General features: G+C 37.5%; 1 protein-coding gene across 1 annotated transcript in view; it reads left to right on the plus strand.

Moving 5' to 3' along the window:
- The window catches only part of LOC132121676 (kinesin-like protein KIF19), a 36,157-nt gene extending 8,928 nt beyond the window's left edge, over window positions 1-27,229 (plus strand). The window contains exons 3-20 of the mRNA XM_059531337.1: window positions 11,712-11,822; window positions 12,027-12,114; window positions 14,609-14,745; window positions 17,744-17,869; window positions 18,594-18,788; window positions 19,477-19,623; window positions 19,715-19,837; window positions 20,014-20,170; window positions 21,397-21,562; window positions 21,786-21,984; window positions 22,390-22,660; window positions 22,852-22,973; window positions 23,249-23,412; window positions 23,667-23,760; window positions 23,920-24,043; window positions 24,271-24,656; window positions 26,588-26,753; window positions 26,851-27,229. Coding sequence (XP_059387320.1) covers window positions 11,712-11,822; window positions 12,027-12,114; window positions 14,609-14,745; window positions 17,744-17,869; window positions 18,594-18,788; window positions 19,477-19,623; window positions 19,715-19,837; window positions 20,014-20,170; window positions 21,397-21,562; window positions 21,786-21,984; window positions 22,390-22,660; window positions 22,852-22,973; window positions 23,249-23,412; window positions 23,667-23,760; window positions 23,920-24,043; window positions 24,271-24,656; window positions 26,588-26,753; window positions 26,851-26,984 — 2,910 coding nt within the window. The 3' untranslated portion in view covers window positions 26,985-27,229. The remainder of the gene's footprint in view (window positions 1-11,711; window positions 11,823-12,026; window positions 12,115-14,608; window positions 14,746-17,743; window positions 17,870-18,593; window positions 18,789-19,476; window positions 19,624-19,714; window positions 19,838-20,013; window positions 20,171-21,396; window positions 21,563-21,785; window positions 21,985-22,389; window positions 22,661-22,851; window positions 22,974-23,248; window positions 23,413-23,666; window positions 23,761-23,919; window positions 24,044-24,270; window positions 24,657-26,587; window positions 26,754-26,850) is intronic.

Raw genomic sequence — 27,229 nt, forward strand, 5'->3', positions numbered from 1 at the left:
GCTCTTTTACAGGTTGACTCTCTGCATTTGTGTTTTATGGTGTACGCACCCTGGCCTGCTCTGTAAATGTCCATCACTGGAATACAGTGCCATTGGCCACATACAAGGGGCCGCCACGGCCCATATAGTAGTTTTCCACTCACAGGTTTTTATTAAGACTCTTATCTTTATACATTACAGAGTCTTTTTTTTACATATAATGTTCTTTCTTCATATAAACAGTAAGAATGACAAGTTTATTTTCAAGTTTTATAATGTCAAATAATTGAGTTAATTTTCTGTTAAATTACATTTCAGCCCAAACAACCTAATGAAATCGTTTGACAAACACCGATTTCTCACTGCATCAGCAAGATTTGCTTCTTGCTAATTCTAGGAAGGTGGCATTAGGGGGAGGGACATCCTCATTCTAGCGAGCATTTGATTTAATAAAGATGAGTCCTCAGTATTGCGATTTGTAAAGGAAAGTTGTAAATTTGACATCCGTATAAGCTATGCATACATTTAAAATAACTATACTGAAATGAGCCAGGATGATTATAATTCAAATTTAAGGCAGCAACGGAACTTTGAAATTTGGTGAATTTTTTTTTTTTATTTTTTTTTTAACAATGTATTGAGAAATTCTTTCTTGCTTTCAGGTGAACGGTGAAAACTCATGAACCAAATTAGCCAAGTTGTTGGCCTTTTAGAAGTGTTGACGTGTTAAAAATATGCCATTGTTTACAATGCGAGCTGAGAAGTTAAGTGGATGTGTAATGGCACACTAATAGACTGTCTGAGCTTAAAAAAAGCTCTTCCCGGTGACATGTGGGGTTTCTTTAAGTGGTTCTTTACTCATGTGTACAGACCCAGCTTATTCTGGACTCACTGTCTGATCTTCCTCTCTTTCCTCTTTCCTCTCCTCTTAATCGGGTGAGGTGGGCTCTATTGATAAGTCTTGAGCTTGAAGAGGATTGCATTGTGCTGAAGGGTCCTCTAGCAGCATGTGAGAGCTTCTCGCTGCAGTCTTGATTGCCTCTATGCCTGAGCCTTGGGCTGAAATTAATGTAGAGCTCACGGATTCAAGCTGATGTATGAGGATGGTGTTTAACATGATGGTTTTAGGCTAAAATGCAGATTGCGAACACCAATCAGGACTGACTGATTCATTGCAAATAAAAGTTTACCTTGCCAAGAGGATTAAGCACCATTCACACCTGAAATGAGAGTGCCTTTTAAATGACATGACATAGTTTAAATTCAATTAAAACGGTTCAGAAATGATTTTGAATTTGAATCTAAGGAAGCGGAATTTAAATGAATTAAAATTCAAAGAAATTAATATAACTGTAATTTTGTCATTAGAAAAGCGGACTGTTGCCTTGATAAATCCTTGTTTGAAATGGGAATTTATCAGTTTTATTTTATTTATTTTATTTTTTACATGGGTGGAAGATCACATTCCCAAAATGCATTGCCTATGTTGAATCGCTTTGAATTGCAATTCAGTAGATTCCTCTTTCTGTTTTTCTAACTCAAATTCCAATTCACCTTCCTGTTTGACCAATTCCATTCAAATTCACTCTCAAACTCTTATATGTAGACAGTCAACATACAGAATTGGCTGTATATGTCATGTACCATGGTGTTAGATATGATTACGTATTCTGATATGGAATCAGTAAATGATAAAAAAAAAGTGTTTTATGCATGCTCTCAATGTAAATGTTCTTTTCCGCTAGACTTCGTCCAGTTCTCCTGCTTTAGGGCAGCCGGTGAAATGTAGCTGGATCTGTCTTTTCCCGTGTGGCACTCAAGCTATGGTCTGGCAGAGCTTCAACTTTAACCCTACCTGAGCTCTCATTCTCTGCACAGGCAATAGGCAGTAACCCACGTGGATCATGTAGAACTTGGTTCTTAACGGCCTATAAGTTGCATTTGTATAGCAATAGATAGAGAGACACGAGGAGCTCTCAAGTTGCATTGAGCTTCTCTGTTCTCAGAAGAGCACTCAGTGGTCTTAGTCACTGCTATATCTGAGGTAATAAAGCTTTTTTTGAAGTTCTCTGTGGTCTTAGAGGGCTTATCATGATTCATGGGCTGTTATTTGATATTATCTTCAACTGACCTGCATGCTAATTCATAATGAGGCTGATGTTGGTTTCACACTTTTTCACTTGTTATCCAAAATGAGCGTAAGGTAGATTGCTTGTTTTTTTCTTATCATTTGTGTCCCACAGGGAGGAAGCATGTTGTTTCTCCTGCTGATGAAAGGTGCGTGCCTGAGGCTGTGCTCGGTGCCCGTGAGTGATCATCAAGGGCACATATCCTGGTTTGGAGAGGTTACACGTGTCTTTTCGCACGTGAAAGATGATACTCAGGAGTAAGACTTATGAAGAATTTCTGCCAATGTCATGTCATTTTTGACAGGACAAAACATTGGTGATGGTCCCATTTTGTACCTGCTCTGCCAAGCACAGTAACTCAACATGTTCCAGATTATACATGATTGGAGTCCAGAGAAAACACAGCCGGACACTTTCAGCTCAGCGTGAAGCCACACTGACGTTTTCTTTTTGGTTTGAGTTCAAAGAACTATTCAGTGCATTTATTTTCTATTGAAATATTTAATCAGCAAGTAGTTTTCTATTTGCTAATTGGTTATTTGGTGGTATTTTTTATTTATTTATTTTGATAATATCACTTTATTTATTTTGAATTTTAATTGTTTATCTAAAGTATAACACACATAATGTGTGTATTATATATAATAATAATAATAATAATAATAAAATATTAATTATTACATTAGATTTTAATTCATGTTTTTACTGGGAATCGAACCTATGATCCTGGTGTTGGTAGTGCCTATCTTATACCTTACTTCATCATATTTCTCATTTTCTCAGTAATGCATGCCATATATAGTGTGGTCACAAAATCTTTTGTTTTGTAGTAATTATATTCATTTTGTAGCCTTTATATATCCATTGTATGTTAGTTGTACAGTGTGACAGTATGTGGAAATTTTGTCTCCTTTGGTTTTAGTACAGCATGTGGTATTTTTTTTTGTCCTTTACTGTGCTTTGTATAAAAGTTTGTTGACAATTCACTTTAAACTGTCTAGACCTCAGGGTGTAAATCTGTGTGATGTGGTCTGAGCCATCGGTCATGTCCCACTTTGTTGTGCAATGCTGACCTCCATGTCGACCTGAAAGTGGCCTCTGTGCATTCTGTGCTGGGTGGATGCCAATCATCCCAGCTGTGAAGCTGTACAAAGTGCCAGTGTAATCTCAGGAAAATAAGTACAAGTAGTACAGGATGCGACATGTAGGTGTGTGTCCGGTTGTATTTAACCTCCTTTCACTGTATTAACTTTAAAGCCCTTCAGTGAGAATGCAGATCAGCTTGACACTCTAAAAATATTGGGCTGTTATCCTTCTGGTACCAACAAGGATGTACTGTTTGTCTGAGATCATTAAGTTTGTGAAGTTTAATCTCTGCTCGGATTGTATCGGTGACTCCCCTGCTCATTCCCAGGCATGTCAGGGCCTGTTAATTTGGTGATGTTTTTCCGCCTTGATGTGACCTGATGCATTGGTGTAGTAGAGCAAGTGCATGATCTTGATTTTTGAGTTGGTGCCAATAATATTGAGATGGTATTGAGATTAAAAGAGTGTTATGGACTCCGTCTTCTTTATAATGTTCTGACCAAGTTGCCAGGAAACCGTACTTAGACCAAGGACAATGTAAATGCAACCATGCATTTTGGCAAATAGTCCAATATTACAGAATTGGTTTGTGGCATGTTGTTTATGGGACTTTGCACTGCATTGCTATACCGTGAGAGCTACAAAGCAAGTTTACTACATCAGAAATGATGGAATAGTCAGCTGGAAATGACAGTGAATTGCATGTATAGACACAGTTTAGGAGTTATAATATAATATAATAATTATCCATTGACCCTATGTTGAATTTACGCAAATGTTGTTAAATAAAGGAGAATTTAACCACAAAAGTGGTTCCTCTTGCACTCTTCAGAAGGATGTAGTACACTATCCAGATATTATTCACTACTGTTTCTTGAAACTGAAGTATTTGGACACCCGACTTATATGACTTGTGGATTTTTCCCTACTGTGTTGCAGGCATGCCAAATAGGTTTACAACCGGTTAGCTTGGCCTTTGCATAGACTAGCACAGAGTGGCCTAAAAAAGGGTGATGTTAAAAAAGTAAAGGAACAAGCATCGCCAAGTAGACTGTATCAGGTTGGCAGCACTAGAACAGAGGAGCCACTCAAGACCCTTGTAAGAGGAGACACCATTGTTGGGGTACTGTGACGGAGAAGGAAAGAGTGGAATGAAGGGGGTGGCTGGCCCATCAGATAGCATTCACCTTCTCAAAGCACAGCTCTTGGCTTTGAAAGGGCCACTCAAAGGTCACAGTCTTTTCAAGACTCGGAGCTGCAAGGTTTGTGTTTGGACCTATTGTTTGATGCTGCCTTGTACGTCAGGCCTGCAGACGTCACGGATGCAGAGTGGACGGCTCTGTGAATCGCTTGTCGTATCTCCAGAGCACAGCATGGAGCGGAAACCTCGTGTTCAGACAGGTGTCATGGATGCATGCCTTGTTACACACAGTTTCCTGATGAAGGTTAAAGAGATAACTGTTGATTCTTCTTCTGTGGAACAACAAAAAGGTTAATGTTTTTTTTTTTCAGGAAAGATCAACTAGATCTTTATGAATCACACTGATAACAGGCTATTTTATTTTTAATCAGAAATGTTAATTTGTGTTGTGGTATAGTTTCTTGTAGTATCCTCAGAAAGGATAATTCCCTTTGACTCTGTGGTGAGGACAGTGATGTGTCATGTTGAAGTGTGAAACTGATCTGCCTAATGTGGCATCACACCTGCAGTTGCTGTGAATAAACTCATTAAGGGTAATGAAGGAAATTTGACACATTTGTATATGTGTGTGTGTGTGTGTGCTATGTAAAGATCCTAAAGATCCCAGCAGTTGTCTACTTATTGAAGGAATTATACTTCTTTTAGTCCTAAAAGTGAGAATTTTGATATTTACTCGCCCTTTATGTTCAAACTCATATGACTTTCTTCTGTGGAACACAAACTGAGAAGTGGTTAATTGTGTCAAGCCAATGTTTTGTAAAACAAAGCATGCAGTTACTACAGGCGTTCAAGCTAAAAAAAAAAAAAGAAACCTGTCTTTATCATGTATTCAAGAGTTTTCAGAAGCCATATGCATACATGAAAATCCCTCACCTTTCAGCGAAATCTGCTGTTTTGAAAACAAAATATGTGACCTACGTGAATCGTGTAGATTCGATGAGAAATTATTATTATTTTTTGGTGGGTGGGGGAGGATGGGTATTCATATTCTGTGAACTGCAAACAGGTGCGCGTGCCAGAAGGGAGCGCGAGATTCAGTGAACTGTGAACTGGGAGTCAGTGAATTGCAAACAGGTGCGCGTGCGACAAGGGAGTGCGAGTGCATGGAAATATTAATGCTAAGGGCCTTGCATCTCCAGTGCAGACCACCATCAGAAGCTGAAAGCACACCTGGCCTGGCGATTTACCTGACTGAATTTGGTGAGTGATGGTTTCAATAATTGTAATATTTTCTGTTATATCTAAGTTAAGTTACCCAGGAGCTCTGTTGACATAGACTTAGCTAACGTTAGCTACAGCTTGATGAATTGAGTCATTGAACACAGCAGGAGAGAACGAAACGTTAGCCAGCTAGCTAAAGCTCCGGTGGAAAATTATTAGCTAACGCTACCATTTTTGAGGAGGTAGATTTTGAGTTGAGGGGACTGACAAGGCAGAAGGTAAATTGGTCCACCGTTCTATCAATAAGCAGACCTGGCAACCTGTACGCAATTTGCGTAGCTGATACACATTTTGACTTCAAAGTACGCTGGTACGATTTGCCACTCTAAACTATGCAAAAACCTGATGACGCCTCCGTGTAAGCAACAGCAAAAGAAGAGTTCGATCAATCATAGCGCTAGGTTCTTCCCCCAAATAATAAGTGGGAATGTTTGATGTAAAGCCTATCATTAAAAAGAGACTCAAAATCGACACCAATAAAGATTCCACTCTTGCCGTTTGACTGATGAACAGTAAGCTACAGTAATCGTAATAATAATTAGTAATAATTTTTGTCTCATGGCTGAAGTTAAAATATTTCTATTTCAAATAAATGCTGTTCTTGTGAACTTTCTATTCATCAAATAATTTTGAAAAATGATGATTCACATTTTGCACAAACATATCAAATATGATGATAATGATTTATTTATTTTTATTTATTTATTTTTAAGCCCAACAGATGTGGTCACTATGAAATGAAAGACCTTTATTATTAATAAATTATTTTATTATTTTATTTTATTTTTATTTTATTTTATGTTTTAGTGTTTCAGCATTAAATACAAGCATACAGGTTTGGAATAATATGTCAGTGACAAACTAATGGTAAATTAAATGTTTGTGTGAACTATTCAGAGAGTTTGAATGGGACAAGACAGAAGATGCACTTTGTTGAAGATAACAAATGCATCTCTTCTGCTCGTTTCCTCTCTCTTTTCTCCTCGTCTTGCTATGATTAAAGGTCTATTTTCCTCTAACCCTAACCATTGGAGCAGAATAGCCACTGTCAATGATATATTGCTTGCAATGTGTGTGTGACAGTGTTACAGTGAGTTACAACCCTGCCTGATTGTGTGTGTGTCTTTCCCCCAGTGAGGCCCCTCTTCTACAGCTGCCCCTCTCTCACTGCCATTCTCCATCAGGCTAATAGCAACAGGTGTCTGAGTCGATCCACACCCGCTTCTCTGTAGCCATGACAACTAGCGTGTCACACAATAAAGGGAGGGGGCATAGTATCTGGAGGAGATGCGCACATAGATTTCGGCGCAAACACACCTGCATTCATGCATGCTTTATCACCAGCAAGCACATCATGCATCTCTATGGGTACACAAGCAAACACATGATGAAGAGACACAGACAAACATCTGTCCACTGATGTTCGCCATCTCATCTTAAAGCCTGACTTACTTGCCATATGTGACTCAAGTTCATTTAAGTCAAGTGTTTGAACAGATTTTTGTTTACTCTTTACCCATATAGTGTGCCACATGATATGATATTCAAAAATATTTACTTGTGATGTATGTAGTCAGCACCACTGTTAAGTACTTTTAATTATATTAATTTAATAATACATTCTCACACACACGTGTGTGTGTGTGTGTGTGTGTGTGTGTGTGTGTGTGTGTGTGTGTGTGTGTGTGTGTGTGTGTGTGTGTGTGTGTGTGGAAAAAAAATAAATCATAGGCCAAAATTAATCTAAAGAGATATAATTTTTCACTCACTAAGCAAAATATGACACATTTTCTACTTTTTTTTTTTATTATTATATATATTTTGCTGAAATAAAGCAATAATATTTGCTTTATGTGCAATGTGAACAATTAAATGATGCTTGGATTTTCTCCACGTCCAGTTCCTCTATAATTTCCACATCATAAAAATAATGTTTTCATTTATTGTGTGCATGTTTCAGTAGTGCCAGGCTGGCGGTTTCATATCCCTGAGCTGTTCGAGTCAGGCTGACTGGATTTGCCGCTATGGGTTTTATTTCCCAGGGTAGCATCGTATGGCCCGTGTTACATCACAGCTTTATCAGTGACTCATAGGTGATGCCTTAGAGAACCGAACTCTTATGAAAAAGCATGGCTGAGTCTACACACATCACAATGCCTGGATCAGTATTCTGAACAGATCGTATCTCTCTGCCTCTGCTCTGTCAAGTTGTTGCATAATTGTGGGTCAATCTGACACCTCCTCATATCTTTTGTCTTCATCATTGGCTTCATGTAACCACTCAGTATGCAGTCAGTAGCTCCTCTTTCTCTTTCATTTTCTCAGTCTTGTTTTTCTCCCTCTTGCTCTGTTTACCTGTCGGATAGAGTAGTTTTATTAATTAGGAGGCTCACCCTGTTCTCCCCTAGGATTTGTCCTGCTCAGTCAAAACACGAAAACATTTTGAGCCGTGTCATTGTCAAAACATTGCACTGTCTAAGCAAGACAAAAATGCAATTTTAAGAAATTATGCGAGTTTGGCGTGAAAGAAAGCGCTCGTGTGAATAATGAAAGTTGAGAGGAGTTACTGGGAAATAATGGCACAGAAAAGACACACTTTGCTTTAAAATTTTGTAGTATTTTAAACATGGTTAATCAAAGGTACTACTATTACTCACAACACCACATTTGTTATTAAATTTAGCTAAGTGCTCTAGGGCTTAAATGCAAATGCTTACAGTTAAGTCAAGGCATTAAAATGCAATTTTATTGTATGAGTTTTATAGTAGTGATTTATATATATATAAAAAAAAAACTCTCTCTATATATATAAATGTACTGCTATATTTGTTTTTTTTTATATAGTATGTATTTATTTTTAATTAATTTCTGTATTCATTTATGCTATCATTTATATTCATTTCTAAATTTGTATCTTTCTTTATTTCTTTCTTCCTTATCTTTAACCTGTTTGTTGACTATTTTATTAGCTTTTATAAGTTACAAATGTTCAGTAAGACACGTTGAAGAGGTTCTGATATTAACTGTATAATCATGTCTTTTGTCAAACAAGAAATAATAGGAAGCATTTGTTTTCAGAACGGAAGATAATGTAAACACCAGCCTCACGTTTAGTATGATGCTACTTTACATAAATCTCTTCTGCTTTTCTGGAGTCTATCTGACTGAATCTCATCTCAGATTTTTTTGGTTATAGAGTCGCAATAGTTAAGTGAGTCCATCCTGCAGGAGATACAACCCTTCCACCTCCTCTCTGATACATTATGACCACTGCTGTGTTTTAATAAGCTGGATAGATCCCAATATTCACCTCCTTTTGCTGCTAATCTTCACCTCGTGGTTAATTGGTAACTTCATCCGCCTGGATGACTTGGACTGTCACCCCCAGCGACTGTGCCATTCTTTGTGCTTATTTAAATAACACCATATTGCTAATTGATTTCATGCCGGTGCATTAGCAGGCTGTTGCACAGACCTTGGCTGATCTTTGATGACATTAAATATTTCACGACTACGCTCTGCTTTTAATTTTAGCACCCTTTATTCACGGATGGCTTGTTTTGTTTTTGTACACCGACATATATGAGCAGGTGAACTAGTTTGCAGATAGGTGTGCATTAGCATGGCATTGGCGGAATCATTTGATTGACATTTCATAAAGTATTTTGCAGTGTAATGATGCCTAAAGGCTCTCATGTCACCTTTATGAACGTATGAATTAGTCAGTGGACTAGTGGAGCAGTTAGTGTCTGGCCAGGTGAATGCCCTCCGTCCTTTATGCAGGTGGAAACCAAAGATGGCTTTGCCGAATAACCTTTAGCCCTTTAATAGGGCCTCTTTTGCTCTCTCCTTTGCGGCAGTGAGACTGAGAGGGGAGACCTCAGAAATGATGGTTGACCAGTGATTCTCATCAGTTTGACAGGCTTTTGTTTTGCCATCTTTGGACAGCATTGCTATTTTATGAAAGATCTATATATATATATCAGCATCGATTCAGTATATTAGAATGATGTTTCTAAAGGATCATGTGACCCTGAAGACTGGAGTAATGGCTGATGAAAATTCATTTTTTTGAGAGCATAATACTTCTTTCAGAAACATTTTAAAAATCTTACCGACCCCACATAATATAAAACTGAAGTAAAAGTCTCAAAATGTAAAATATAAACTATTTGTAAATTAATTGTATGATTTATACACAGTACATACAGTAGGTTTAGGTATTGGGCATTATCAAAAGCAAGGATCATTTCAGTTGAGTGGAAACTGATCAGTGACCCAGTACTGATTACAGTGTGTCATTCTCTCGTGCCATGTAAACTATACTGGCACTGGTGTCTTAAGAATATTAGGATTGGCCAAACTGCCACTCTACAGCTGTCACTGTGTGAATGGTGAGATAACATAAACTCCCATACCATATGGCTGAGAGCACGATAACTGTACTCAACAAATATATCCCCCTTATGTGCATGAGACACATCTGACTCATGTGCATTAATATTCCTTACACGGATGATGTTTCCTCGAGTGACAAGCAAGTAAACAATGTCAGCTACCAAACTACTATTTTTTTCATGTTTTCTGAAATAAATCTCTCATGCTCAGCAAGGCTCCACTTCTTTTATCTAAAAATACATCAAAACAGTAATATTGGGAAATAATATTACGATTTGAAATAGTTGGTTTCTATATATATATATATATATATATATATATATATATATATATATATATATATATATATATGTATATGTGTATATATATATATATTTGTATATGTATATGTATATGTATATTATTGCAATAAGCATAACATAATATATACAGTACATGTAAAACAGTGCACTAATTTTGTATGTCCTACAAGGCATGTCCTTTTCACCTTGTACCCACCTTTCTGTCAATCGGTTCCTGACCCAGTCTTTTCTCTTCCTCTGTTTGCGAAGAACATCTTTATGTTTGCATTGTGCTGTTATAATTGGCCTCTTTTAAAAGTCAGATCTTCTCTGCTGCATTTCAATTGAGAGGCTTCAAAGAGAAAGCTGTGTCTGTGTGTTTGAATGGGTCATCAAACCATTTGGGTGTGTTTTCATGAGGCCTGACTGACTTTAATATTGGCTCTAAATCCTGAGGCACTTCAGAACAAGTGGTGCTCTTGACACAACCAGATTTAGCCTCATGGTTACATTTGGAGCCATCAGAGCCACCAATGGGCTCCTTAAATGATTCTGACCTCCATCAGGAACATTTTCTAAAATGCAGAGGGAAAAATAGAAGCTAAATTAAGCTTGGTTTCTTCCATCATGATGCACTCACCTTTTGCTTTTAGACCACACTAGCCGCATTCATGTGGATCCATTATGATATTTCTATTTAGAAGTGTTGTGATGACACTCTGCCGCGTTTCCACCACAGGAACTTTACCCAGGAACTAGGGACTTTTGGGTTGGTACTCGGTGTGTTTCCTCCGCAGGAACCAGGAACTAAATAAAGTTCAGGGTAAAGAATTGCCCCTCAGAAAGTCCCTGCTGGCGAGGTAGTACTTTTTCAGTAGTACTCTGAGGCAGTGGTAATTGATATCCTGTTTAGCTTTATTGTAAATATACAGTGAGGAAAATTGCAGTATCCAAGGCGATGTTATCATGTACGCTGCTGTTTGCAGAATTAGGCGGACATCACACCTCAGAGTCGAATGTGCAAAATACGAACTACAGAGGATGCAAGTCCAAAATCTGCGTACTTTGTATTGAGAAACGCGCGCAATCTTCCCGGTACTTTAGACCACATTGGAAACACAGAAAGCTACAGGTCTGGGGGTGAAAATAGTTCCTGGGGAAAACAGTTCCTGGTACAATTGTTCTGGGTAATTTCGGTAGAAACGCGGCCTGTGTCACTGTAACTGAGGTAAATGGCCTTTGTAGTTAATGTTAGGTGATAGCTAGCTGTGATTACCTGTAAAGCCCGGTGTCAGGTAGCGAGTAAAAGGCGAAAATGGTTATGAGATACACTCTGCACTTAAATGCAGTGCATATAAAAACTGTAAGTTGTAACCAAATGTAATATTATTCATTTTTTCTTTCCCTCATTTTCAGATGGTGGTGTTGATGGACCCCATGGAGGATCCAGATGATATTCTTCGAGCTCATCGATCCAGAGAGAAGACTTACATGTTTGATGTGACCTTCGATTATTCAGCCACGCAGGCAAGCCCATTCTGTGTCTGTGTATGTTTGTAAGAGTGGATTTGAAGCACGTGCATATATACAGAAGTTAACATGCTTTCCAAAAGATCACATTTACGCAATTTTATTTGCTTTTAAATGGATAAGTGTTTACTGTGTGTCTTTGAATGAAATGGATGAAAATACACACATACACACAACATGTTTTGTATGTGCTTTCCTTAGGACGAGGTGTACAGATCCACCACTAAAGCCTTGATTGAAGGTCTCGTATCAGGGTACAATGCCACTGTTTTCGCCTACGGACCCACAGGTCAGTACAGATACACAGGAACGAATAATCATACCAATATGTCTTTTATTTATTTTTTTTATTGATTGATTTTGCAATTGTGTTATATCTTGGTAATTGTATAACAGTCTTGTTATAGTGCCTTTGATTTAAACTTAACTTAATTTTTATCATTACAAGCAATGTTGCCCAGTCAAACTCACACAGAAACAAATTGCACAACAAAGCGTATGTGTGAGAAAAAAATCTAATCAGTAGGGTTTTAGACCCAAAAAAGACCCAAATATGTAATAACGATTGGCAAAACATGATATTTAAGGGTTCAAAAAAAAAATTTACATATGTATTCATGTACAGAGGTGGGTAGAGTACCCAAAAACTGTACTCAAGTAAAAGTAAAAGTACTTCTAGAAATATCTACTCAAGTAAAAGTAAAAGTACTAGTCTTGAATAGTTACTTGAGTAAGAGTAAAAGAGTATCGGATAAAAAATCTACTCAAGTAGTTAGTTACTAGTTACTTTGGGTCATATTTACTGAGACTATTTTTATTTAGATATATAGATAAAATGTATGTAATGTATGTGTGCGTGTATAAATGTATATATTTCATCAGCCTTTACTCCAATTTATGTAATTTATTATAAAACCCTGTCTGTTTACTTAAGTAACAGATATAGGTGTCATGCCAAAACTGTTAACATTGTGAAATCAATATCTTAATTAAAGATTCGTACACACATCTGCACTTTGTTGTTTCTGAAGAGAGAATTCGCCATAAAGGTATTCAGTCAGTGATCGAGTGAAGGAAGCACCGGCATTTTAGCGATGACTCATCTGAACGCCTCTGATTGGCCAATGCTTTAATAAGCTCAAAAGAATCATGTGTGATTGGTAATAATGCGCAGCGCTGTATAAACGCATCTATCTCTGGCTCAGCGCCAGCAAGCGATCACAGATCTGAATTTAGCAGCTGATGATGATATGACTTCCTGGACGTACTCGCACCGGTGTGAATGTTTTAAAATTAATAAAATCTTAATCGGCTATTTTTTGTCTTTTGGAAGCTGCATTCAACTTGACTCCCCTCTGTTATAAGCCACACACGTACAACAAACTAATGTCACAGTGGTATTGTGTACTGTAATCGAATGTAGCCCAAGTTATTACCTGTTAAACAGTAGACAGCACACGCGTTGTTCATCTAATAAGGATCTCCATCGCAAGCAAATAACAGCCTTTGCAGATTTGCTTTCAATTCAGTGCAGTTCCATAGTCCCGTTTTCAACGCTGTTGATTTTAAACCATACAACTCTGAGTGAACCGCTTCAGTCGCTCAGCGCGCGCGGCAGGGAACTGAACGACTCATTCAAACTGATTCATGAACCAATTCACTCGTTTGCCAATTGGTTTGATCAAGCCTTTGAACAGAATTGACTCAAAAGAATGAATCATTTGCGAATGGGCATCGCTCATTGCCCAGAGAAAAGTAGACGGCGCGTTTGGAATAAACTGAAGCATTATAACATTTATTGCATTAAGATAAAGTAACGAGAGGAGCGTCGCCCACAGTAACGAAGTAAAAGTACAGATTTTTCCCCAAAAATTTACTCAAGTAAGAGTATAAAGTACCCATCTTTAAATATACTCCGAAAAGTATTAGTTACCCCCAAAAATTACTCAAGTAAATGTAACGAAGTAAATGTAACTCGTTACTACCCACCTCTGTTCATGTATGTATGTTCTTACAATGAAGTGCCATCTGCAGTGGCAATATGTCCAAAATAGTACAAATTACAGACAAACTGGGCACTACTAGTACTAGGGCACAAGGATTAAGCCTTATCAACCTGATCTTCTTTCCTCCTGTTTACGGAACAGGTTCATTCAACAAAGTCACATGCACGGATAAAAAAAGAAAAAAACTTTACAATTATTTAAATATTTAATATTTTAACCTATAGCTCACTGAATTCCAGCTGTTAGGAGCACATTATATGGTATTAAATGCCTTAATTTAAGACCTGTTTTTATGTTGCTTTGAATTGAATAAAAGTTTGTTCCTGGAAACCCGTTGTCCAAGTGGCTCCTGTGTCCTCGCATGCTCTAATCTGTCCTCAGAGTGACTTTTACTGACTGTTCCTGTCTGTGGCCGTGGCTATATAAAGCTTAGATCTGTGCTCAGCCTGACTGGATAAAAGCTACCTGTAACATTATGTATCACTCACTATGACACATCACCTCACACCTGTGCCTTCTGTTTATGCCATGCTGAGGAACATACACTAATTATCTATAATTATTTAACATTTGTGATAAGAGGTAGTGTAGTTTAGAGCACAGATTTTCAACTGGTACGCCTGCTTTGTATCACAGGCAGCAGGAATGATGCTATAGGCAACCAATAAAATTAAAATAAAATGCCATTTTTAATTATTTACATATGGCATTGTGTCGTGTCAGGCAATAAAATGAGGTCAAATTGTGTTCCTAATAAACAGATGTGTGTGTTCGCAGGTTGTGGGAAGACTTACACTATGCTGGGAACAGACAGAGAACCTGGTATCTACGTTCGCACATTAAATGACCTATTCAAAGCCATTGAAGAAACCAGCGATGACATGCAGTACAGTGTCTCGATGTCCTACTTGGAGGTGAGATATTAATGTGGTTGCTAAATAGGATTTTTTTTTCTCTCACAAATAACCTGGAGATTCGATATGTAGAGCTTTTAAAGATATTGTCACCCTACTGTCATGCACACAGTAAAGTTAATTGCCCTCAGTCAGTTTTAAACAATTAAAAAAAGGTAACGGCTTAAGTGTTATGTAATAAGATAATCATCAGGCCCATGCGGAGTGGCTGATGGCACGTCTGTTTATCAGCTCTGTTTGCGTGAGGGTGGGGTCATCTTGTCGGCTTAGTGACTATCTCAGCATCTTTGATTACAGTGATGTTGTATTGATACTAGAAAGCTTGTTTCACCACTGAGTCGTGATGGACTTGGCCAAAGTTTACTCAAAACAGATACATGCAACCCTGATCCCCTACTGCGTTAGCCTAGAAACAAATGACTATGCTTTTATGTGACAGGCCAAATTATACAGGCCTGCATCTTGAAAGAAAAATACCTGCTGACTTACAAGGCCTAATATCATATAATTTGATAATACCAAGTTCAAAAATATCAATTATAGTATGTATATATAATTTATTTTATATTTTTGAGCTGAGCTCGGTGCTCGGGTACCTCCTTTAGTGTGAGTCTTTGAAATTTTTGTCACATTTTATCTTCCGGGCTTTCAAACTCATTTGCTCTGTCCTGTTTTTGATGGTTGATTTGAGATCACGTGTGAGCTGACAACAGCAACTTCAATTCTCTGTGTCTTTTTTACTTCTGTCTCACAGTCTTCCTCGACACTCTGATTGCTCGTTTTGTCAATCATAGTCAGTTCAGCTTAATTTAAGACTGGTTTTGTTCTCCAGGGTCACACACACACACGTTTGTTTTTGTGAAAAGTGTGGACATCCCATAGGCGTAATGGTTTTTATACTGTACAAACTGTATATTCTATGGCCCTACACCTAACCCTAACCCTCACAGGAAACTTTGTGCATTTTTACTTTCTCCAAAAAAATTCATTCTGTATGGTTTATAAGCGTTTTTAAAAATGGGGACATGGGTTATGTCCTCATAAGTCACCCTCTCCTTGTAATACCTGTGTCATACCCATGCCATTATACAGAGTTGTGTCCTGATATGTCACAAAAACAAGAGCACAAACACACAAACATATATATATATATATATATATATATATATATATGCATGCAACATTGAGCATGTTTACATGCACACCAGTTAACTGATAACTCACAAATGTCTGCTTATTAAAATAACCAGTTTTCCCCATTTACATGCACATCAGTAACATGACAGCGCAAGTAAGCTGTGTTTACATGACTTCATTAATAAATAATAATTTGCGTATCTGACTCAAGAGTATTTCATACATTTGTCCATTGTGATGTTAAATTAAGCTTGCAACATGTCGGGAAACTTACAGCTCATATATTACCCTCTCATGCAGTTATAAACGTAGTATTTTGACTGAACCACTTCTACTTTTGCTGCACAGGTTAACACATTTTTATCATTTTCTGAGTCATCAAAAAGTCTGATTTTGTGATACATTTCCTTCTTTCTTTACTGCAAAAGGTTTGCTCTGTCTAGATGCGCTTAAATCTGCACTAACAATGCGTTCCTGTCATGTATCACACATGCGCACTTCAATAAGCTGACAGAAACTGGTTATTGCGTTTGCATGCTGTGTGAAATCGGAGTAAGAGATAAAAAACTACCTGTTGCAACTGGTTTATGCTCGGCCCATTAGTGACCTTTCTCTGGCTTATTAAGCATAATCGGCTTAATAACGTGCATGTAAACACTCATTTTTATTATTAGTATTATCATATTTTTATCAAAGATATATTTTTAAATAACTGTTATACAAATACCATTATAATAAGAAACACCATTATAATAAAACAATAAGTGAGTTTAGCTACCATGTTTCCGCACGTTGCGTGAAGAACGCTATCAACAAAATTAGTATTTATTTAAAACATAGAACATTATTTACCCCGTTTGTATCTGCGAGCCGTTTTTTACTCATTCTCCCTGTGTTTTAACATCAGTAATTATGGATGTCCAATGTCTGACTTGACTCTTATGTATTTTGCCCCTGCCCCCAAATATATGATTTGACTATCAGTCGAAAATCAGCAAGATTCGAAAATTCTGATGCGACTATGAAAATCCATAGTAGGTGACACCCCTAATACACATGTAGACACACAGATTTGTTGTGACTTCTTTAGGGTAAATGGGGTATTTGGGATGTGCAGACCTATAAGTAAGACACTCCATCCACAAACGGAAAGAGCACCCTTCAGTAAAGAGCACAATGCTCTCCTGTCTACTGCTTTTCTTACACCTTCACATTAAAACTCCTGTTTACAATGGGCCTTCCAAATGCTCAAGGGGACGCTTCCCTGGAGAGAAAGCATTTTTATTCTCTGCTTCTGTGGTTTAGCTACAGACCTCCAGGTTTATCCTCCTGTTTTTATCTCTTTCCATCCATCTATATCTTTAGTAGGTCTTTTACTCTTTCTCTGTCGATGGACTGAAATGATCACATGCTTACGGCACATCACAGTGACTTCACTGACAGTGATGAAAGATTACGTTCGGGACAACTTAAATGGAGAGATTTTGAGGTGACCACCGATGGCACTCAGGATGTGGTCTTGTTCTAAACTGGGTTGAATGAAGCCTATTGAAATACTCTTTAAATGCAACATTCATCTCTCCACACTAGCATCCTGAAAATACTGAATAGGACAGTTTGTACCACAAATTCTGGATTTAGATTGGTTGAAATTCCAAGGCGTTTATTACTTTATGCTACTCCACTGGTAGAGAGTGCTACTGGAAAGGTCACAGTTTGGGCGTTCTGATATTCATGCACTGCAAGCCACCTCAGATAAAAGAGTCTGTCAGAAGAAGGAATGTAAATGTCAAATGCATAAACAATGATGGTCATCTTGGAATCTTAGCATGGTCTTTAATCTGTTTTTATTCTGTTTCAGATCTATAATGAGATGATAAGAGACCTGCTAAATCCATCATCTGGGTTTCTGGACCTGAGAGAGGACTCGAAGGGAGAAATTCAGGTCGCAGGAATCACAGAGGTCTCCACCATTAATGCACGAGAGGTCAGTTAGACCCATTATTTAGGGCCCATGTTACTTTACAAGAATTATTTTAAAAGGTTTTTTATTTTTTTTATTTTTTTTTTGTAAAGTAAATAAGTACTTTTACAGTAGTCATTGTTCATGATCATTTTAAAAACATCAAAAATCACATGATACTTCACTGAAAAAAAAAAATGATGTGTATATTTAAATAAGTATTTAACTTTAATTCAACAGGGAAGAGTTTTATTGATCAAAAGTGACAGTAAGAGTATTTTTTGTGTTACAGATGATTTTTCATAATAAATGCTATTCTTTTTATTGATAATTTTGAAAATAATGATCGGAGTCTCTGCAAAAATATTAAGCAGCACAGTTGATAATTAATAATAAGAAATGTTTCTGAAGCACCAACTCAGTATATTAGAATGATTTCATGTGACACTGAATACTGGAGTAATGATGCTGAAAATTTTGCTTAGCATCACAGGAATAAATAACTTCTTAAAATATATTAAAAGAAAAAAAATATATATTTTAAATAATAATAATAATTCACATTGCTGTTTTACTGTATTTTTGATCAAATAAATGCTGCCATGGTTTGCATTAAAGACTTAAAAAAAAAAAAAAGACTGATCAACCTGGATGTTTTCTCTGTTATCTCTCTCTTTTTCTCTCTCTCTCTCTCTCTCTCTCTCTCTCTCTCTCTCTCTCTCTCTCTCTCTCTCTCTCTCTCTCTCAGGTCATGGAGTTGTTAATGAAAGGAAACAAGCAGAGAACTCAAGAGCCGACAGCAGCCAATCAGACGTCTTCTCGTTCTCACGCTGTGCTGCAGGTGGGCGTGCGGCAACAGAGCCGATGTCGAGACATCCTGCAGGAAGTGCGATTCGCACGTCTCTTCATGATCGATCTGGCAGGGTCTGAACGGGCTTCACAGGTATGATGATGTGTGTGGGTGGTGCAAAACATAAAGCTCTATTCCTCTTTTACTTTAGTTAGAATATAAAAGCACCGTGGGTGAGCTCAGACGGATGTCTATAAAGTTGGTAATCACTAATATCAGAGCTATCAATCTTTCTTTTTAAATAAAAGCTGGCACAGTTGGCGCCAGCTATATTCAGAATCATATATCAGCCAGTGACGAGCGAACAATTCCAACTGATTTAACTATCAGGGATAAACTTGAAGGGGAAATAAAGCCATCTAATATGAAAATATTTGTTGATTATTAAATACATGATGATGCATGAGACACCTCCACCTAGTCCAGTGAGGTGTTTTTAATGAAAGACGTGAATCATTTTTAACGTAAAGTGTATTTCCACTCACTGCATGAGGTGGGAAGATATGAGAGAACACATTTAGAGAGCGTCCCATGTATTTGCCATGGAAACAGTTAAAAATGTTTACCACTCAGGCCCCCTTGGGTTTAAACATGCATGTGATGGACACAAAAGCAGATCACGTTGTTTCTGGTTATGGGGTATTGGTGCTCGGAAGCACTAGTGCTTGTTTGTGCGCTTTTCAGAAAATGAGACATACAAGAGCGCCCCCTGTTGGAACAGACTTCCTAACCTAGACTGACCGTTTAATGACTGTCCAATAACTACTGTTTCTACTCTCAGACGCAGAACAGAGGTCAGAGGTTAAAGGAAGGAGCTCATATCAACCGCTCTCTGCTCGCACTGGGGAACTGCATCAATGCTTTGAGTGAAAAGAATGGCAACAAATACGTCAACTATAGAGACAGCAAGCTCACGCGATTGCTCAAGGTACAGATAAGCGAATCTTCATGAACAAAGATGCTTGTGGGATGTTTTTCTCGATTGTGGTTGTCTTACTAAGGTTTTCTAACGTTTGCAGGATTCTCTAGGAGGAAACAGTCGGACGGTGATGATTGCCCATATAAGCCCTGCATCTCTGGCCTTCGAGGATTCACGAAATACCTTGACTTATGCCGACCGTGCCAAAAGCATCCGCACACGGGTTAGTTTTACATGACAAATCAATGGACAACCTAGTAACCTACCTACTTAGTAACCTTGCTATTACTATTCCAAAGTTTATTTGTTAGTGAGATTGTTGCATTATTTTTGTGACCGTTTCTCAAAATATATGTTTTGTGAAGAGTTCCCCTTTACCCTGTTATTCTTCTTGTGCAGGTAAAGAGAAATCTGTTGAATGTGTCCTATCACGTCGCCCAGTACACCAGCATCATCTCTGACCTGCGCAGCGAGATTCAGCGGCTGAAGAAAAAGATAGCAGACCAGGCCAGCAGACCACTCAACCCGGACAGAACAGACATCCGCCATGTTCAAGGTAACATCCTGTCTGTAAGAAGTCAAGTGATGCGTACCATTGATACCACCTCAGTTTTACTTTAAATCCCCAGCTATTCTATTCTATTCTGTTCTATTATTTTCTATTCTATTCAAATCTAATGAATTATTTTCTGCTTGATTCGATTATATATATTTCTAAATTATTGTGTTCTATTCTAATACATTATTTTCTGCTTGATTAAGTTATTTTCTAATCGATCTTGTTCTGTCATATTCTATTCTTATCTATTTTTTTTCTGTTCGTTTGATTATTATCCATTATGAAAATCAATTCTTTTCTGTTGTTTTCTTTTTGATTATATTCTTTTTAATTGATTCTAGTCTATTCTGTTCTATTGTGTTTTCTGTTCGATTAGATTATTTTCTAAATGATTCTGTTCTGACACATACTGTTCTGTTCTAGATGAATATCTGTTTGGTTAGATTATTTTCTAATTGGTTGTATTATATTCTATTTTGTTATATTCTATTATTTTCTATTTTATTAGAATATAATTTTAATTGAATCTGTTCTATTATAAAACAAAATTATGATGTATTTAATATATTATTTTGACTATTGTTTCTAAATTGTCACTGATAATTTTCTGCACAGATTGTTTTCTATTCTATTTAAAGCTAATACATTATTTTCTGCTAATGTGATTTTCCATTTGAGTAGATTATTTTCTAAATTATTCTGTTCTATTAAATTATGATATTTCTATTCTAATTCTATTCTAATACATTATTTTCTTTTTGATCTGGTTGTTTTCCTAATTGATTCTGTTAGGTCATATTCTGTTCTTATCTATTTCTTCTGTTAGTTTGATTATAATCGATTATATTCTATTCTGTTGGTTTGTTTTTTGATTAGATTGTTTTTAATTGATTCTAGTCTATTCTGTTCTAATAGATTATTTTCTGTTCTAATAGATTATTTTCTGTTTGGTTAGTCTTTTCTAATTTGTTGTATTATATTCTATTTTGTTATTTCCTATTCTTTTCTGTTTGATTATAATATAATTTTAATTGAATCTATTCTATTATATTTAAAAAATGTGAACAATTCATTTAATATATTATTTTGACTATATTGTTTCATTAGATTCTTTTCAAAATTTTCACTCATAATTTTCTGCATAGATTGTTTCCTATTCTATTTTTACTCATGTGTATCCTAACATAATTTTTTTTTCTGTGTGTGTGTGTGTTTGCCTCTAGCGGAGGTGCAGGCTCACTCTTCTCGGTCTGAGATGGACCAGCTGAGGGAGCAGCTGATCGATGCATTTAGACAGCAGATGGACATCAGGAAGCGTCTTATGAAGCTGGACAACAGCAACATGGAAATCCAGATAGACACATCTAAACACCTGCTGACAATCGCAGAGTGAGTCTTCATTCTGCCCATAAACCAAAACAAAATCACAGCTAAATACACACTGGCCCTAAAGCTATTTGGAAGTCAGAAGGTGGTCAAATGCTTATAATAACAGAGTTGTCAGTTGTTACATCATTTCAGATTGAACTAATTTCTTTAGTGAAATGTTTTATTTTAAACATTTGCTTGGAATAAATGCTTGGCTATTGAAATCTTGTCTGTCTCCATCTAGCTGGGAGCAAGAACGCTTCAGGAGAAGAAAGAAGTGGCAGAGCGAGAGGAGGAAGGAGAGTTTTAATAAGGATGAAAGTGAGAAAGACTCAGACTCTCCAGAATCTTTGTCTGACAGCACAGAGATACAAGAGGTGGTCATTGCCAGAGAGAACCTGGTCACGCTCATGGCTGAGCAGAAGAAAATACAAAAACAGAAGGTAGTGTTCCTACTAGCCACTAGAGGGTGGAACAACACCTCAAAAAAACTCCTTGATGTCTGATTCCTTTTAGCGAAGTTCAATTAGTTCATATATATATATATATATATATATATATATAGTTTGCCAGACATGCCTAAAAATGTAGTCAAGATGAGACTACTGTATGAGATGAAAATATTAAAAAGACTGGCAACTTATGCATCTGTCTTTTAAGGCAACATCCTAAATAAATGACACCAAATTGGAACACTCTGCATAGGCCTCACCTTCTTCTTCAGTGCATATTTCCTTTCTGCTTTTAGACTGAGACTACTTATAAGCAAAGATAATTTGAACATGATTTGCAATGTTAAGAAAGTGACTCATCACATTAATTAACCATAGTTCTACCATCCTCTTTAGGCTGGATTAGAGCAGCACCTGGCAGAGATCAGAGAGAAAGCACGACGTCTTGAAGAGCTTCTCCCCCGCCGTGTGAGCTCAGAGGAGCAGAGGGAAGTGCTTTGCCTCCTCTGCAAGGTTCACGAGCTGGAGATCGAGAATGCAGAGATGCAGTCCAGCGCACTGCTTAAGGACAATGTGATCCGACAGAAAAATGTGGTCGTGCAGCGTTTCGAACAGCACAGACACCTCTGCCATGAGATCATCCAGCAGCAGCGGCAGTTTATTGATGGTGAGTCATTCGCAGGAATAAGAAATGGCACCGAAATCTCAGCCAGAGATGAATCAGGCCTAACTGTTGCGCTCAAGTTTTGCAAATGATGCAATATGAGGGGTCAGTTCAAGTTGAAAATAAAAAAAAATATTCTTGTTGAAAAAATAAAATGTTATAAGAAGTTCTGGTGAATGGTGGTGTTTTTGCAGATCACAGTCTTCTGGTTCCTCCTCATCTTCAAGAGCTTTATGAGATGTATATGAAGGAAATGGATGAGAAGAACTTGGACCGAGTTGTGGCCCTGGATAAGTTCACCATTCGTACTCTTAAGGTACGTCAAGCAGGCATTTTTAAAGTCAACATGAAATCAAAACGGACTCGCTTTACTTTGTGAATACATAGTACTGTTTATATTTTGCACAAAACATCAGTGCACATTATTCCAAAGAAACAAAATCCTGCCTAACATTTTCCTTCACCTGGAATTGCATCACGTTATGACAGTAAAATGAGTTTCACAATGACTTTACACACTCTTCAAGAGAGAGGACAGGATAAGATCATAAAGGATCATGCTCACATATTTTCTGACATATATCTTTGTAGGACGTTCCCCTGCCCAAGATCAACCTCCCCAACAGAGGTCGTGACCCCTTGCAGGAGATGGATTCAGACCAAGAGAGTGTTCACACACTGGGTTCAGACAACAGAGAAGGGCGGACAAAACTGAGGAGACACACGCTGCCTCCGATTCTCCCAGAGCCTGATGGGTAAGAAGTGCTTTTTTCATTCTTGAGCTAAATTAATATATTTCATTTTAAAATGTAATGGCCCAAAAAAATAGAATTTTGTGAATATGAAAATAAAAAGAGGAAGGAATATTATGCATTCACCAGTACACTGCGTGCGGACATAAAGAAAACTGTAATATACTGTAACTACCTCCCTCATTTTGTGCTAAAGGGGTCTGAGTTTGTCCACATGCTTTTACTTATAAGTTAAAATTTGTCTCCTGCCCTTACAGAGTCCGAGTGTTTAATAGTAGTCACAAACAGATGAAGAACTCTGTAGTAATGACTCCTCCACCCATTCACATCAGTGGCCAGGGCAACAGAGAGGTGAGCTTCTGGGAGTTTACGTTTGCCACTTAGTGTAATATAGTTTCGTCTAATATATATAGTTTCGTTAATCTCCATTTTAATTGAATTCTCTGTTTTTTAATTGAGTATACTGGCTAAATGAGTGCATCTGACACAATGCTGACTGTCTCTCTGCAGCTGTTGCCATCTGTCCTGGATGACGCTCTGAGATGCAGCCATCTCAGTCACAGTATGAGCAGCCATCTGGACTCCTCACCCGAGAGCAGCGAGAATGGCACAGATGCTCCTCTGACTCCTAAAGGTAAGAGTTCCTCTGCTTATTCATCTTTGTGCTTGTCATAGAGCTCTCTGAAACACTTGATGCTGATTGGTCAGTTGAGGCATTCTGTGGTTTATTTTTATACAGTGACTGCTAAACTATAGCAACCAAATTCCTAGATGGCTTCTTCTCATAATGCTATTCCAACTTACATAATGTCTATTTAATTAGTCATAGTTTCAAAATCCCCTGAACTATTTTCCCTCCAGAGAGACAGCAGATTCTAAGAGGCGTGCAGAACATCGTGGTCAAGGCTGCTCGACGCCGCTATAAAGTGCTAGAAATAGATTCCCTGCAATTGCCCCCGCCACCTTCACCCCTAGATCCCAAGAAGCACAAGAGTAACCTGTCTCTGACCGAGGCGCCCCCTAAAAGCCTGGTGCTATGGCGGGGAAGACAGCCCAGTCCAGAGCTACGCCACGCCGCCTCTGATGACAACCTGTCCAGCAGCACGGGAGAGGGACCCGCACCCAACGGCACATGGACTCGGCCGCGGAACCGGCAGGCTGTTAAGAACCCCGCTCCACGAGAGCAGGACTTTGAGGGTCGCAGACGCAAGAGGAGATCCCGGTCGTTTGAGGTCACAGGACAAGCAGTGAGTTTTTAGACAAAGGAGCTTTTGTGCTAATGGATGAATCTCACAAAACTTGTTCAGGTCATAATTTATGCCAAAAGGAGGAGAAGTTGTATTTTGCATAATTAAACTCAAAAGCAGTTTTAGGACCATTTATTTTCGTGACCGTTAAGCATATTGTGTTAATGTAAGCAGCAAATGTAAGCAGTCATTACTCTAGCCTTTAAAGGGATACTCCATCCCAAAATGATAATTTTGTCATTAATCACTTAACCCCATGTCGTTCCAAACCCATAAAAGCTTTGTTCGTCTTTGGAACACAATTTAAGATATTTTGGATGAAAACCGGTAGCTTTAAGAATGTCCTATAAACTGCCAAATAAATTACACAGTCATTGTCCAGAAAAGTGTGTAAAGCATCGTCAGAATAGTCCATCTGCCATCAGTGGTTCAACCGTAACATTATGAAGCAACGGAAATATGTTTTATACACAAATAAAACAAAAATAAAGACTTTTGACAGTGTAATTTACTGGGCAGTCAATGGGACAGTCACAAGCCTCCCGGTTTTCATCCAAAATATCTTAAATTGTGTTCCGAAGACAAACAAAGCTTAATGTGATAAGTGATTAATGACAACATTTTCATTATGGGGTGGAGTAACCCTTTAAGATTACTTCCAGTGTTACATGATCCCTCCGATCATTCTAATAGTCTAAATTGGCGGATAAATAAAAAATCTTATTATTAGTGTTGAAAACAGTTCAGCTGCTTTTATATATATATATATATATATATATATATATATATATATATGAAAAACTGGACAGTTCTAGCTCTTGTTCTATCAAACCTTTACAATTAATCCAGAACGCGGCAGCAAGATTAATTTTTAATGAAAAGAATAGAATAAGAATAGAAAAAGAATACACGTCACACCTCTGTTTATCAATTTGCACTGGCTACCAATAGCTGCTCGCATAAAATTCAAGGCATTGATGTTGGCCTACAAAACTACCACTGGCTCTGCACCCATTTACCTAAATTTAGACTTATGTGCCCTCTAGAAGCTTGCATTCTGCAAGCGAACGTCGATTGATTGTGCCATCCCAAACAGTCACTTTTACGGACTTTTAAATTAAATGTTCCCTCCTGGTGGCATGACCTCCCCAACTCAATCCGAGCAGCTGAGTTTGACCCTCTAACTTAAGCACTCACTATACTACACTATTCTATTCAAAAAAAAAAATTCTAACTACCTTTCTAATCTTTTTGTATTCTATCTATTTTCTTTACATATATTATACAATTATAAAAAAAGACCTCTAACTCTTGCTTGCTCTATTCTTTTTCTATTCTATCTGTTTTCTTTTTATTTATTATATTATATTATTTAAAAGCTCTTGCTATGTGTACTGCATTTAAGCTAACTGAGACTTGTTATAGCACTGGTATATCATTGCTCTTTCGTTGTTTTTGATTGCTTCCATTGTCCTTATTTGTAAGTCACTTTGGATAAAAGCGTCTGCTAAATGAATAAATGTAACATGTGTGTGTATGTGTATATGTGTGTGTGTATATATATATATATATATATATATCTCAATTTAATGCCTTAAGGCTGAATAAAAGAAAAACTAAATATTTCTGGCCCCAAACTTATAAATGGTAGTTTATAAATATTTAACAATTTAAATAATGGTCCATTCATATTTAGGAATAAAAGTAAGTCGCGATTAACTGTTGTGGAAATAATATTAGAATACAAAAATTGTATTGCTTCCAAAACAGACTTTAAAATATAATATTCTTATATTACTTTCCTTTGATTTTAGGATAAAATATGAGCCAGACGTTATGTTAACACTCAATTTTATTTACATTATTTATTTATATTATTTGTTTAATTCAGATTTTTTTTTAACAAGCTCAATATTTTCTTTTCTCCATAGATGTCTCAGGCTAAGAACACCAGCCAGCGATTTCGTCCCCTGGACAGCACTTCTGATCCCCACCTGCACATTAACGGTCATCCCCCCGCCCCACTTCTGCGCCCCCAACACAGAGCCCAGCCTCAGCTTACAAAAATCCGACCCTCTCACAATATCCACCAAGCAGGTCTGATATAAAAAAAATCACATTTCTTCATTTATTGTGCTGTGTTTATTTTTGAGACAATTTTTATTTCCTGTTGACCATTATAAATTTTCCATAGGCTCAACAGCAGATGTACCTTCCTCCAACCTGCCCTCCCACCTCATCAAGCGTGGCCCTCAAACCAGGCAACTTCAGCCCCTCCTGTACGTCACAACCACTGGAACAGGGGGCCAGCGCACCCGCAAACACTGAAGAGGCCCAAAAGCCCTGGCCTAAGCATAGACTGTCTGCTCTCGACCCCAGCATCAGCACTGTGGAACCAGTAAAACATGTAGAGACCAAGTAGAAGGTTTCTTCTTGTATCCTAATGGAAGAGCAACAACAACAACTAAAAAAAACATTAATGAAATGTATCTGATCACAGGAAAAAGCATATTGTGCTACCTGGGTTTTTGCTAAAGTTCTCCTAGCCTTTCTCTGAAGACGTCAGCTTTTAA

Source organism: Carassius carassius, chromosome 39 (assembly GCF_963082965.1).
Source record: "Carassius carassius chromosome 39, fCarCar2.1, whole genome shotgun sequence".
Lineage (NCBI taxonomy): Eukaryota > Metazoa > Chordata > Actinopteri > Cypriniformes > Cyprinidae > Carassius > Carassius carassius.